The sequence below is a fragment of the Macaca mulatta genome, chromosome 10 (genome assembly GCF_049350105.2).
Source record: "Macaca mulatta isolate MMU2019108-1 chromosome 10, T2T-MMU8v2.0, whole genome shotgun sequence".
NCBI classification, from domain to species: Eukaryota; Metazoa; Chordata; class Mammalia; order Primates; family Cercopithecidae; genus Macaca; species Macaca mulatta.
The window spans coordinates 99,018,749-99,033,384 of record NC_133415.1 but is presented as its reverse complement, the minus strand read 5'-3'; the positions used below and the strand labels follow the sequence as shown (position 1 = coordinate 99,033,384).

Sequence of the window (14,636 nt, the reverse complement as noted above, 5' to 3'; positions counted from 1 at the left end):
CCAGGGAGCCCAGCCCAGCCCCAGGAGGGGCCTGCCTGGCCCCACCGGCAGGCACCCAGCAGAGGGCATCTCCCTGAGGTGGGGTCTCCATCTCCTCCCCTTCGGGTCATATCCTGAACCCCCAAGACTCACTCTTGAGTCTTCCACCTCACCCTCTTCTTTCTGGAAAGGTTTGGATGGACTCAATGGCTTTGTTGGCCCCTCCACCTGACCCTCCCCCACCCTTACCCCCACCCCCACTTGGTCTAGCCTCACGTCCCAAGCCCTGCTTTCGTCAAATTGAACATGATGTCAAATTAGAGCCATCTCTGGGACGGACCGAAAGAAGCTCCCAGTTTAATGAGGCAGCGTCGAAAATCAATAACTTAATTGCTGCTGTTTGATGGACTTTTATCCAATTTATACTCTACCCAGCAGTCTACGTGCAGAGCATGAGGAGAAGTGTGTGTGTCTGTGGGTGGGCCGTCTGGGCACCCAGGGGGAGGGGCGAGGAGGGCACCAGGGCCCGCAGCCAACCACTTTCCAAAGGGAAGGCTGGGTACTGCCCTCTCCTGCCAGGGGCCAAGAGACACAGGCCTCTGACCCCCGATGAACTGGTCTGTCCCTCTGGGCTGTCCCCTACCGCCATGATGCAGGGAGAGGAGGCAGAAGTCCCTTGAAGAATCAGTAGGAGCTGGAGTGGGTAGAACGGCCCCTGCATTGGGAGTCAGGTCCTGGTTTCCAATCCTGGCTCCAACTGACTGTGATGACTGTAACTGGCAATAATGATTGTTGGCATATTGAGAAACTTCTCTGAACTGCTCTGTGCTGGGAGTTTAGAATTCTTCCCCTCAACCTAATGAACCAAGCACTAGGATTCAACTGGCTTTGCTGAAGAGGTAACAGACTCAGAGAGGCTGTCTTTCGTTGCCAGAGTCCTACAGCTGGGAACCACCCCAAGGGGACTTGAATCCAGATCTGACTCCATGGTCACATTTGCGCCACTAAAAAGGTCTCAAAACAGGAAGAGGGTTGGGGCTCAGAGTGGGGATGGGGACCGTGAGGGGCTGTCTTCGATGGCCTCCCGCAGGTCTCCCCTCCCAGCTTCCCTGGGGTGAGGCGAAGTGGGGGAACGAGCTCGGCAGCCCCAGATGACCCCTGTCTCGCTTGGTCCCCCGGGCCCAGGCACGTCGGTGATGCAGGTGATGGCCTCGGATGCGGATGACCCCACGTACGGCAGCAGCGCTCGGCTGGTGTACAGCATGCTGGACGGCGAGCACCACTTCACCGTGGACCCCAAGACCGGTGAGGGGCGGGGCGGGGCCAGAGGCGGGGTCAGGGGCGGGGCGGGGCGAGGACCATCCCAGACGTCTGCTCTGAGCCTTCTGTCCCAGCAGCTGTGAGGAGAGCACAGAGGGCACCCTGTGCACAGCAGGAGTCCAGGGTCGCAGAGAGGGAGGGGCAGCCAGGCGGGAAGAGGGAAGGACTGAGGAACAGAAAAGGAATGGGATGGGGGGGTTCTTCCAAAACTGGAAGAGCAACAGAAAGGCAGGAGGCAGCCGCTGTGGGTGCTGTGAGGCCCTAAAAGGACCTCAAAGGTCCGAACTAAGTGGCTTGTCCTTGGAGCTAAGTTGAAGCAGGCGTGTGAGCTCTTCCGGGGTCACAAGTGTAGTTTGGGGGAGGGAGGACGGCTGGTTTCAGCAGTTTTGAGAGCTCTGCCCCCGTGGCAGTTGTTAAGGACCTGATGGAAAAACACAGGCATCTTTAAGGAAGGGTGTTTAAGACACAGAGACCTTTAAGGAAGAGTGGCTTCTTTCTTGCTTATCCCCCCAACACCATCAAACGATGGTGCAGCACGGCCACCCGCTGTCCCCCACTTCACTCACTGTGACATTAGAACCTGACTAATCTCTGAGAAGCCTTGGGGGAGTGTGAGGAGGACAGGATGAGAAGACTGAAGACCAGAGAGGTGAAGTGACTCACTTGAGGTCACACAGCTGGGAGTGGCTGCTGATTCCGGCAGGGTGCTCTGACTGCTTCTGGGATAGGAGGGGCCTGGCTTGGGTGAAGGCAGGGAATGAGATGTCAGACAGCACAGAATGTTTATCAAATGCCATTGTGAGGCTCACAGCCCTGTGGGGCAGGAGGACAGGCAGATATGTGGGGATTTGGATGCAAGACTTCTTGGATGCAGTAGCAGCAATCTAAAAAGGATAAGAAAGTGTCTGCGGGGTGCAGTGGCTCACCCCTGTGATCCCAAGACTTTGGGAGGCCAAGGTGGAAGGATTGCTTGAGTTCAGGAGTTTGAGACCAGCCTGGGTAACACAGAGAAGACCCCATCTCTACAAAAAGAAAAAATTAGCTAGGCATAGTGACAGGTGCCTGTAGTCCCAGCTACTCAGGAGGCTGAGGTGGAATGATTGCCTGAGCCCAGGAGGTCGATGCTGCAATGAGCTATGATGGCACCATCACACTCCAGCCTGAGCAACAGAGCAAGATCCTGTCAAGAAGGAGGAGGAGGAGGAGGAGGAGGAAGGTGTTGCCAGAGCAAGATTTCAGAGAAGGGCATTCCGGGTAGAGGAGGAGGAGGAGGAGGAGGAAGAAAGTGTTGCCAGAGCAAGATTTCAGAGAAGGGCATTCCAGGTAGAGGGTATGGTGCAGGCCAAAGTTGGGAGAAGCAGAACAGCTTGGAGGCATGAGGGGAATTGTAAGCAGCTCATGCTTGGGCAATCAGGTTTGTTGAGAGGTGACATCGAGAGGGTGGCAGGGGCCTGGCTGTGCTGGTACGAGCCAGACTAAGGAGCTTGCATTTCATTCTAAGGACAAAGTTGGGAAGTAGGGTTGGGGGGAGTTGATGGATTTGGGTTTTGGGTTTTTCTTTGTGTGTTTCTTTTGTCTGGGGGAGAAGGGAGAGGATTCCAATCCATAAGCACAGTTATAATTGTATTCTCTCACACAAAGTATCTTCGTTATTTTTTTTTCTCCCCACAAAAGTAATACATTTTAGAAAACATTCAAACATTAAAGAAATGCTAAAAAGAAAGAAAAAGAAAGTGCTTCCCACTCTATCCCCAGTAATTGCAGCCCCAAAGGTAGCCACTTGGTGTATATATCCTATGAGATCTTAGACTCATTCACTCGAAAATATTGTCATGTTTAATAGATAATACATCTCAAGGTTCAAAATTCAAAAAGTCCAAACAGGCATTTAGTAGCAATTCTTCACCCCATCCAGTCCCCCAGACACCCAGTCTGTATCCCCAAGGCAGCCAATGTAATTTTCTCATGCATCTTCCAGAGCTATTCTGTACATGTACAAGAAAATAAAGTACATGTATTTGTTTTATTTTTTTACATGAATGGTAGCTATAAACATACTATACACACGGCTTGCCTTTTTCACTTGACGATACATCTTGAAGATTATTCCATATCAGTACATAAAGAGCTTCCTCATTCTCTTATTTAATGGGTGTTATGGATACACTAAAATTTATTTCACCAGTCCCCTACCGGTGGACACTTATGCTGTTTCCAATCTTTTGCTACAACGAACAATGCTACAGTGAATAACCTCACACATACATCATTTTGTGCTTGTGTGAGTATATCTGCAGGATAATTTTCAGGAAGTGGAGAAGCTGGGTCAAAGGGCATATGCATTTGGAATCTCGATAGATAATGCCGAAATGTACCAGACGACACTCCCGTGAGTCACGTGTGAGAGTGCCAGTTTCCCCTCCTCGTCACCGACAGTGCAGGTTCATTGATGACTTCTAAGCAAGGAAATGACATGCTCTGGTTTTCATTTTAACAAGATCCCTTGGGCTGCTGCTACAGAGCTTGGCTCAGAGGCAGGAATTGGAGGCAGGGAGGCCCTAGAGCCTAGGATGCCCAGCATAGAGTCCCAAAGGGCAAAAACCAAAAGCCTGTGCCCTTTCTTGACACTCGCTCAAGACTCCTTAACCTACCTGTCTAGCTAGGAGGCCAGGGATGATGAAGAATTCGTAGGAGGATTGATTGAGATGCCAAGAAGAGAGAATGGGGGTGGCAGTAAGATCCTGCAAAGGACAAACCTTTGGGGCCAACACGAATCTGCAGGACTAGGTTGAGGGAGGAGGCAGAGTTTCTTTCCACGTAGTAGGATTTATTCATCTAGGCAAGGGGTACCACCAACAGAAACAGGAGGAGTGTAAATTAAGAAAGCTACTAGAGCAGAGGAATGAGTGAATATGCCCTGGAATCTGAGGCAGAGCTAAATAATTCAGCTTTAACCATATTGGCTTTAAGATGAGAGAAAACAGGGAAAGAAACACCTAGAACTTCTAGTAGGCCATGTGAAATACAGGTGTGGAGCTCCAAGAATGGTTGGGGCTCTTAAAGCTTCAGTTTCCCCATGTGCACAGGGGAGAGTCATACCCATCTCATGTGATGGTTGTGAGAATTCAATGGGACAGTTCACTCATTCATTCAACAATTATTTATTGAGTGCCTATTATGTGCCTGGTTCTGTTCTAGGCACTAGGAATGCAGTAGTAGGCAAATCTAAGGCTCTGCATTCATGGAACTTTTATTGAAGTAGAGAATATAGAAAATGAGCATGTACACATGTAACATAATGTAAAGCAGTGACGAGTGTGAGGGCAAAACCTAATGTAGAGGAAGGACTTAGATTAAGACATCACAGCCGGGCACCGTGGCTCATGCCTGTAATCCCAACACTTTGGGAGGCCAAAGCAGGTGGATCACTTGAGGTCAGGAGTTCGACACCAGCCTAGTCAACATGGTGAAACCCTATCTCTACTAAAATACAAAAATTAGCCGGGCTTGGTGGCATGTGCCTGTAATCCCAGCTACTGGGGAGGTTGAGGCAGGAGAATTGCCCGAACCCAGGAGGCAGAGGTTGCAGTGAGCTGAGATAGTGCCATTGCACTCCAGCCTGAGTGACAGAGCAAGACTCCATCTCAAAAAGAAAGGAAAGAGAAAGAAAAAAAGAAGACAGAAAGAAAGAAAGAAAGAGAGAGAGAGAGAGAGAAGGAAGGAAGGAAGGAAGGAAGGAAGGAAAGAAAGAAAGAAAGAAAGAAAGAAAGAAAGAAAGAAAGAAAGAAAGAAAGAAAGAAAGAAAGAAAGAAAGAAAGGAAGGAAGGAAGGAAGGAAGGAAGGAAGGAAGGAAGGAAGGAAGGAAGGAAGGAAGGAAGGAAGGAAGGAAGGAAGGAAGGAAAAAGAGAGAAAGAGAGAAAGAAATCACAACAGGCCTTTCTGGGGAAGTGACCTTGGGGCAGAGACCAAGTGCAGTGAAGGTATGAGCCATGCAGATTCCTGGAGACCAACAATGCAGGCCAAAGGAACAGGAAGTGTATAAAGTGCTCAGCCTGAGCCCTGACACAAAAGGATAGTGATGGTGATGAGGAAGGCTTCATGCATTCAGCCTGAGGAAGTGGGGACCTTGGGGTTGATAAACCTTGGGGAGATAGGGGGAAGAAAGAACATAGAAATAAGAGAAGGACCAAGACTGAGTCTTGGGAGGTGGCAAGGCTGGGCAGATGAAGGATCAGAGAGTGGGGAGGACATGAGAGTGAGAAGGACAGCCAATTTCTAAGAAACAGCATCCCCCACTGCAGAGGGCCCAGAAGATGGTGACAACTGGGAGGCCACAGGGCCTGGGGGAGCAGGAACAGTTCCCAAGAGGTCAGAAAGTGAGGAGCAGGCAAGGCAGGTGAAGAAGTTCAAATGGGGTCCCTGCTCCAGAGTCCCTCAACTCTTCAGTCTGAAAGGGTCCTTTCTGGCACGTCCCAGGAAGAACCAGGTTTTGCCTCCCCTTGCCCACAGCCCCACGGCAAGAGCTGCCCTGGTGCCATTCCCAGCCCCAGCTCCATTTCCCCAGCCAGGAATATTCCGCTGATGCGGGTCTATATATAGCAGCTGCTGCGAGGTACAGTCTGTTCTCGCTGTGCAGATAGCAGGGAGCAGAGCCGGAACGGGGCCTGGGAGGAAGGTGTGAGGGAAGGGAGGAGGCGGGGCGCCGCGAGGCCCCAATGCCAGAGGAGGAATTAACTTGTGTGTTTTAAAGGCCAGGCCTGCCAGCAGGCCCCCCACAGGGCCAACAGGGATGGCATTTGCGGGCTAATGAGGCATCACATGGGCTCCAGGGCCCCTTTTGCAGCATTTGGAGGGGACGGCAGGGGTGGCCAGGACAACAGCTGGAACTGGGGACGATGGGTGAAGACAAGGCTGCGGGAGCTGAGGCCAGGTTATAATTACCAGCCCCCGCCCACCACCACCCCAGCAGGAATAGAAATATTCTGTGAGATTTCAAGATCTCTGCTGAAAATTCTCAACTGAGCCAGAGTCGTCCATTTTACAGGGAGGAAATGAAACTAACATTTGTTGAGCACCTTCTAAATGCCAGATCCTGGGGTCAGGATAAGGAACTAGACCTGGTTTCTGCCTTCACGGAGCTTCTGCTCTAGCAGAGAAGCAAATAGATAGTGACACCCAGGTTGTGAGAGGGGCAGTGGAGGGGCACTGGGAGTCAGCCAGTCAAAATGTCGTTTGAGCACTTGCTGAGTGCCAGGCCCTATAGATACGAGACGAACAAGACCAGCATGGATCTCTGCCTCTGTGAAACTTACTTATGGAGGTATCCAATCCAGAACTTGAGGAAAGAGATCAGCAAGGCATCTCCAAAATGTGAGGCCTGCTGCTGGAAGCTTCCTCTCACTCAGTACTCTCAACAGCCCTACCAGGTGCGTGTCCCCATTTTACATAGGAGGAAACAGAGTCTCAGAGAGGCCCAGGAACTCGCCCATGGTCAGCTAGCATGTAAATGGTGGAAAGAAGACTTGAGCCTATAGCTGTCTGGCCCCAGAGTCCTCCTTTTCACACTGCAGCCTATCTGATTCTGTGCAGCCCTGGCATGTGTAGTAGGCCCTCAGCAAGACTGTAACAAATGAATGAGTGAATGGATGAAGTCAAAGAGCTGGAAGGCTTCAAGAGCAACTTCATGGACTGATTTGGAATTTTTGTACCCCTAGATCTTTCAGAGGGCAATAGTCTCCACCGTGCTTCTCCCAGCATCAGGAGGAAGAGAGTGGAGTAGAACATAGTAGATAGGAAAATATGTTATCAATTCCTCCCTGCCCTGCACACGGCCTCTTAGTAATGTGACTTTGCCACTGTTCCAGGCAAGAGGTGGAGTCTGTTTCCCCACCCTTTGAACCTGGGTTCACCTGGGACTACTTTGGCCAATAGAATGTGGCAGAAGTCATGTTATGCAAATTCTGACATTAGGCCTTAAGAGACCTTGCAGCTTTCACTTTTAGTGTCCTGGAACACAGTCCTGAGACTGCTATGTAAGGAAGCCAGCCTACTGGAGGATGAAAGAACCAATGTGTCCCCACCGACAGCCAAGACCAACTGCCAGACATGTAAATGAGCCATCTTGGACCTTCCAGTCAGCTGCTCCTCCGGTTTAGGCTCAGCTGTGTGAGTGAGCCCAGACAAAATCAGCAGAGGAATGGCCCAGCCAACTGGATTTCTGTACCAGTCATCTAGAGCTACGTAAAAAAAGAAAAAACCCCACCTCCAAAGCGTGGTAGCTTAAAGCAACAATAATGTATTATTTGTCACAATTTGGTGTGTCAGCTCGGCAGTTCTTTTGCTGGGGTCACTCATGCAGCAACAGTCAGCTGTCGGGTCGCTGGGAGCGACTTCGCTGGGACAGCTGGCATGACTAGGCCTCCCTCTCCATGTGGCCTTTTATCCTGGGCTTCTTCACAGTACAGTGGTCTCAGGATTCCAAGAGGACAAGCCGCAGCATACGGGGGCTTATCAAACCTCTGCTTTTGTCGCACTTGCTGATGTCCTATTGGCCAGCGCACACTTGCTGATGTCCCATTGGCCAGAGTCAATGTGGGAGGGAATGACCCAAGGGCATGGATACCGGAAGGTGTGGTTCACTGGGCACTGTCACCATAGCAACCGACCCTGTTCCCTGGATCCCGAGAACAAGGCCCAGGGGCAGTGTGGCCTCTGGGGACCCAACTCACACACACCCAGAGATGGCACCTGAATCCTACACGCTATAAGGCTTCAGGACCAGTTTCCAAGTGAGAAGAGTGTTGTGTCCCCAGTTCCTCAGGAGCTGGAAGTGACAGGGACAGCAAAGAGGGCAGCCACATGGAGCCTCTCTCACTCACAGAAGTGGAGCCGGACCCCTGCTCCAACCCCTGCTCAGATCTGGGACACTGAGCCTTTGGTGCCCAAGCCCATAGATGCACAGTGACCCCAGATCCTACCATGAATCCTCTACATTCACTGAGGTCCTGATGGCAAGTGACCAGCACAAAGCTTAGCACACAGCAGGTGCTCAGCTAAAGTCACTCCCTCTCCACCTTTCCACCTGGGACCCCCTGCTCCCTGGCCTGGCAGCTGCTGCACTGTAAGCCTACCTGCCCTCCCCTCCCCACCCCCCACCATCTTTCTTCACCCTTCCTGCATCTCCCTCTCAGTTTTCTGTATGTCTGCTCCCGCTCTCTTAGTTGTTCTTTGCCCATTTTTCTTCCCTCCTTTCTTTCTCTTCCTCTTTGTTTCTCTCCAGGTCTCTGTTTCTCTCTTACTGTCTTTTTCTGGGTATCTCTGACTTTCTCTCTGGTTTATCTACCCCCCCATCTTCCCTTCTCTCTTTCTGTCTCTTTCAGCCTCCCTCTCTCTCTGTTCCCCTCCCCTACCTTCCTTTCTTCCCTTTTCTTTGTCTCTTTCCTCCTGCCTCTCACTAGGTTTCTCCCTGCCTCTCTTTCCCTGGGACTCCTTTTCTTCCCTCTCTCCTCTTCCCTGTCCATCACCTTCGCTCTCTTCCTCCCCTCTGTGTGCCTTCTGTTCTCTCTTTCCAACACCCCGGGGTGGAGAATATGATACACTCCACCTTCCCTGTACAGCCCCTGCTGTCCAGGGCTGCAAAGCCTCAGTGTCCTGGCTATGCACTTTCTACACGTGTGACCTTCAACAAGGTACTTAGCCTCTCCATGCCTCTGTCTCCTCATCTATAAAATGGGTATAATCACAGCACCTTCCACATATGAATATTGAGAGGATTAAATGAGGCAATTCACCTAAGGTGCTTAGAATAATAATAATAATAATTTTTATTACATGTAATTCTCATGAGATGAAATCCTGTACGAGTGGTTCTCAACCAGTCTTGCCCCAGGATCCATTTGACAATGTCTGGAGACAGTTTTGGAACTAAGGCAACAGTTAGTGCTGCTGGCATTTAGTGGTGGGAGGCCAAGGATGCTACTACATATCCTACAACGTGCAGGTCACACACACACACACACACACACACACACACACTACAGAGAATTATTCTGCCCAAAATGTCTGCAGTGCCAAGTTTGAGAAATCCTGTTGTTTAAGTCAGTATGGTGGTTGTCCCATTCTACAGATAAGGACACTGAGGTTCAAAGAGGTGAAAGGATTTGCTCAAAATCACATGACCAAAGAAATGGCAGATCTGGAATTTATCCCAAGGCAATCCACTGCCAAGACTCCCCTGTTCCTGGGAAGACCAATGGTGGCAGAGAAGGGGTCGGGGGGGGTCTACTGAGGAGTTGAGAAGGCCACTGATAGAGGGTTTGTGTGACCCTTGATTAGACAGAATACCCATTCCATATCTGCATGTGATCCCATGAAAGTGGGACCACCCCTTAGGCGCCCCACCTCTGGCTACCCTACCACAGGTACACGCAGAAATACACACACAAACACATACACACACACACTACAGCCTCTCCTTCCATTCTGTTGCCTGTATGGGAATCTGGGGACTGTTGGGGGACGTCAGGTGTCGGAGCTTGGGTTTTATGGGGCGCAGCATGGGGCTGCTGGTGCATGACTCCACCTGGCACACAGGCTCCAGGCACCACCTGTCACCACCTGTGCTCGGCAGGTTGGAGTGGGTGGTGGGACAGGCTCTGAATGTCTCATCGACTCCCCCGCCCTACCTTTGTCGCTTCTACCGGCAGGGACACAAGAAGCCCAGTCTTCCCCACAGCAGAATTAATCTTGTGGTCACCCCCACGCCTGCTCCCCTCCCCGCTTCCAATAGCATCTTGGAAGACTGTCTGCTCAGCGATTAGCTGATGCCTGGACAGAGGATCTAGGGCCTGGAGAGGGTGGCGGTGGGCCTCTAGGGCTGGGGGATAATTTGGTTGTGGGAGGAGGGTGTGAATAAGAGTGTGTGACGGTAGCTATGAGTGTGCACGTGTGTAAGGGACTTTGTATGTGTTCTTATGCCCATACTCTACAAATGTGTGAACTACATTGCATGTGTGTATACAAGTGAGTGTGACAGCATAGTGAGTGTACATGAGTGTGGACATGAGTCCAGTTCACACCCGCCAAGCTGCTGCTCCATGCCTGGCTCTGGGCTGTGCGTTACTGACGCAGACCTGGTTCATGCATAGAATGTCAAGTGGGGAAACTGAGGCCCCAAAAGTGGGATTAGTTGCCCAGGGGAGTCACACAGTGGCAGGTTCTAGCTTGCAGTCCTCTTTTTAGTAAACCAAATAGTCCATTCTGTTGCTTTTGTGTTGTGTCTGTGTGAGAGATAACGCATGTGCAATGTGTATGAGCAAGTGTGTTTGAAATTGGATGTATTTGAGGCCAGGTGCAGTGGCTTATGCCTGTAATCCCAGCACTTTGGGAGACCGAGGCAGGCAGATCACTTGAGGCCAGGAGTTCAAGACCTGCTTGGCCAACACGGCAAAACCCTGTCTCTACTAAAAATACAAAAATTAGCCGGTCATAGTGGTGCACGCCTGTAGTCCCAGCTACTCAGGAGGCTGAGGCTGGAGAGTTGCTTGAACCCAGAAGGAGGTTGCAGTGAGCTGAGATCGCACGACTGCACTCCAGCCTGGGCAACAAAGTGAGAGTCTGTTTAAAAAAAAAAAAAAAAAAAAAGGAAAGAAAAAAGAAAAAGAAAAAAAAAGCATATGTATTTCAGTGTGTGTATGTGTTAAAGTGTGTATGAGAGTGTATGTGTATATGTCAGTGTGTCTGTGTGTGTGTGTTTGTGTGGGAGGATATGTATTTGAGAGTATGCGTGTGTGTGGATCGTTGAGTGTGTATTTGAGAGTGTCTCTGTGTGTTTGTGTGTATGTGAGTATGAGTTATTTATGAGAACACATCTGTATGGCCAGGTGTGAGTATACGTGTGTCTGTATGGATGTGTGAGTGTATCTGAGCCCGTGTGCGTTTCTGCACGGGCAGGTAAGTGTGTGGGTTATCTGTATAGGCCTGTATGCAATTCTGTATGAGTCTGTGAGTGTGACTGTGAGCATATGACTGGATCTGTAGGGTATATGAGTGTGTGTTTGTGAGTGTATCTATAGGAATGTGTATGAGTTTATGAATGTATCTGCATAAGCCTGTGTGTGTTATTCTGTGTGAGCCTGTGTGAATGTATCTGCAGGAGTGTATGTGAGTATATGAGCATGTGTGTGCATCTGTGTGAGCATGTGTGTATGTGTGAGTATCTGCATCTGTATGAGCAAGTGTGTGAGTCTATCTGTGTGACTGTGTGTGTGAGCATGTGTGAGTATATCTGTGTGGGCATGTGTATCTGTAACTGTATGAGCGTGTGTGTGTGTGTGTGTGTGTGGAAGCTGCTGAACCCTGTCCCACATGGTGGCCACATGGATGTCCTTGTGTGGCCCACTCTCCTCCTGAACTTGAATTTCCCCAGGAGTCACGGGGTCTGAATCCCACCTGTACAGGGGTCTCCACATCAGTGGGCAGCTGGTGTGGGGCATCCTGGCCTCACTCTCACTCACCCACAGGTGTAATCCGGACGGCTGTGCCTGACCTTGACCGCGAGAGCCAGGAGCGCTACGAGGTGGTGATCCAGGCCACAGACATGGCGGGTCAGCTGGGTGGCCTCTCAGGCTCCACTACCGTCACCATCGTAGTCACCGACGTCAATGACAACCCTCCCCGTTTCCCGCAGAGTGAGTGAGGCCTTCCCAGAGGAAGGAACGTCTGTGTGTCTGTCTGTTAGCCCATCCAAGCCACCTGCCGACCCCAGCTTCCCTTTAGACTACTCACCAAAAGAAGGGCTTCCCCCTGTCTGTCTGTCTGTCCTCCCAAGCCACCAGCTATCCCCCAGCCCTCCTCCAACCATGCCTCCTACTAAGGAAGACCCCAGGGCTGGTCGATGCCCCACAGAGCCAAGTAACATGCCATCACCTTCCCAGACCTCCTCTTGCTTCCGGCAGAGGGGGAGCCCCACCCATCCACCCTTCTGTCCATCCTCCAAGCCCTCACTGGCCCCTGCCCACTCCCCTAGCCACTTGTTAGACAATCCCATGCCGCTGACCTAGGCTTGCAAAGGGAAGGTACTGGGGAGAAAGGGGGCGCCCAGGGATCTAGGCAGAGGCTGCTTAGCCCCCAGACAGATGGAGGTTGTGCAGAGAAAAACTAAGTCTGAGTGACAGGCATTTCCCTCCTCCTCTGAGCCTGGGTAGCGGGACTCTGTGCTTCTGAATTAGGAGGCCTTTCCACCCTCTGCCTCTGCTGGCACAGCGGGGATTGGAGGATGTCTCCGGCCCAGCCTCCCAGCTCCCTATCAGCCTAGCCAGCCCCTCTGTCCCAGGCTCAGGCCGAGAGCCACGACAGGGAAGCCACCAAAGCTGGCAGAGACTAAATGCCGCGGGGAGCTGGGCTGATTCCTATCGGGTGAGTCATTACTTAAGGTCTGCTGCTCTCACATTAGGCCCCGCCACAGGGGACTGACCCCCCGAGAGATAAGGGAATCCAATCCCTTAGCTGAGAGCGCAGCATCATTGCGGCCTACAGCCTCAGCTCAGACAGAGAGCGGAGTGGGCTGAGCTCACCAACCGGCTTCCCGGTGCCAGGGAGCCTGGTATGGAAATCATCCCACTGCCCAATCTCCCAGCCCAGCCCCAGCCCCTGAAGGCCCATGCAGACAGGTTGGATGGTGGGACGCACCCCCACCCAGTCTTCTGCCCATTTGTGCCAGGCTTTGAATGAGCTCTGAGCTGGAAGGGGTGGGGCAGAGCAGAGAGGAGGAGGCCAGGGTCCCCAGAAGGTTTGCTTTCCTGCTCGTCCTTCCTTTCCTCCTTCCTTTCTTTTTCTTTCTGTCTTTCTTATCATGAACTATAGCACACAAAAAGAACATAAAATATAAATGTTCGGTTCAACAAATAATTATAAAGCAAACACTCCTGTGACCACCAGCCGGGACCCCAGAAGCCCTAATATGTCCTTTCTGATCATAGCCTCTTCCCCAACTCCTCCCTTCAGTTACCCACCACCTGCTTTTGTGATGGCCATCTTTTGAGTCTGTTCATCTATGTAGGCATCACCAGACAGAAGTCTAATTTCATCCATTTTTGAATCTTATGTAAATGGGATGAATCATACAATACAAAGTGTTTTTGTCTTGCTTTTTACCTCTCAAAATTATGTTTATGAACTTACGTTGCTGGTAGCTATAATTTATTCATTTTCTTTGCTGTATAGTATTCCATAATTGTCTATTCTGGTGGTGGTGGACACGGGCATTATTTCCAGTTTGGGGCTATGGGGAAGGAGACTGCTTTGAACCTTGTTGCCGCAGGTCTCCAGGTGCCCATTTGCACTTGTTCTCTATGGATATAGAGGAGTGAAATTGCTGGGTCATGGGATGTAGTCATCTTCAACTTTACCAAATAAAGCCAAACTCTTTTCCCCCATGAGGAAACGCACATGTCCATTGTACCACATCCTCACTGACTCTTGGTACTGTCACGTTCTTTGATTTGTGTTAATCTGGTGGGTGTCTACTGGTAACTCATGCTGGTTTTCATTCATACACTCACTAGTCCCTCACACATTTCATTTATGCGACAGCCTGGCATTCTGCCAGGCACTGGGAATGCCTGATGAATAAGAGATGTGGTCCCTTTCTTCCAAGAGCTCATACCCGAGAGAGAGAATAAACAGAAAATGAGAGTAAAAACGTAGTAATTCTAACAATGGGATACGCTTGGGGGCCAAGGGAGCACAGGAGCAGAGCCTGGAGGTCTGGGAGGATTCCCTGGAGGAGGTAACATTCAGTGAGACTGGAAGGCAGAGCGGGAATTGGGAAGGCAAAGGCAGAGAGGAGGACAGGGAGAGGGGATGCCTGGAGGTGAGAGAGAGTGAGTCAGAGTTGCAGAATCACAAGAACTTCAGCAAGGCTGAAGCTAGAGACAGAGTGGGGATTGGAGGATGAAGCTGGAGAAGCCAGCAGGGGCCAGGCAGCGTCTTGTAGGGCAGGCCAAGGGGCTTGCATAACTCCATCCCAAGGGCAATGGGGAGCTATGGAATGGATTAAAGCAGGGGAGTGGCATGTTCAGCTTGTGTTTCAGAAAGTGTCCCACCTCGGCTGCTGTATGAGGATGCATCAGAGGCAGCCACTCCATGCAAGGGTTACCAAGACCTGTGGAGCCCCCAAGAGACACATCCCCACAGTCCCTGCTTCAGCTAGGCTGGCCTATCACTTAGCAAGTCATCCTCACCTCGACCTCAGCTCTGGTTGGAAAGCAGGCGGCAGCCTCCATCCCATCTGATCTCATTCCTTCTGGTTTCCCCTCTGCTCCTCCCCTCCAGCCACA

The 14,636-nt window shown here is 51.0% G+C and overlaps 1 protein-coding gene across 1 annotated transcript in view; it reads left to right on the top strand.

Moving 5' to 3' along the window:
* Positions 1-14,636, top strand: part of CDH22 (cadherin 22) — a 135,162-nt gene that overhangs the window by 80,073 nt on the left and 40,453 nt on the right. The window contains exons 4-5 of the mRNA XM_015148909.3: positions 1,165-1,284; positions 11,820-11,987. Of these exons, the coding sequence (XP_015004395.2) occupies positions 1,165-1,284; positions 11,820-11,987 (288 nt within the window). The remainder of the gene's footprint in view (positions 1-1,164; positions 1,285-11,819; positions 11,988-14,636) is intronic.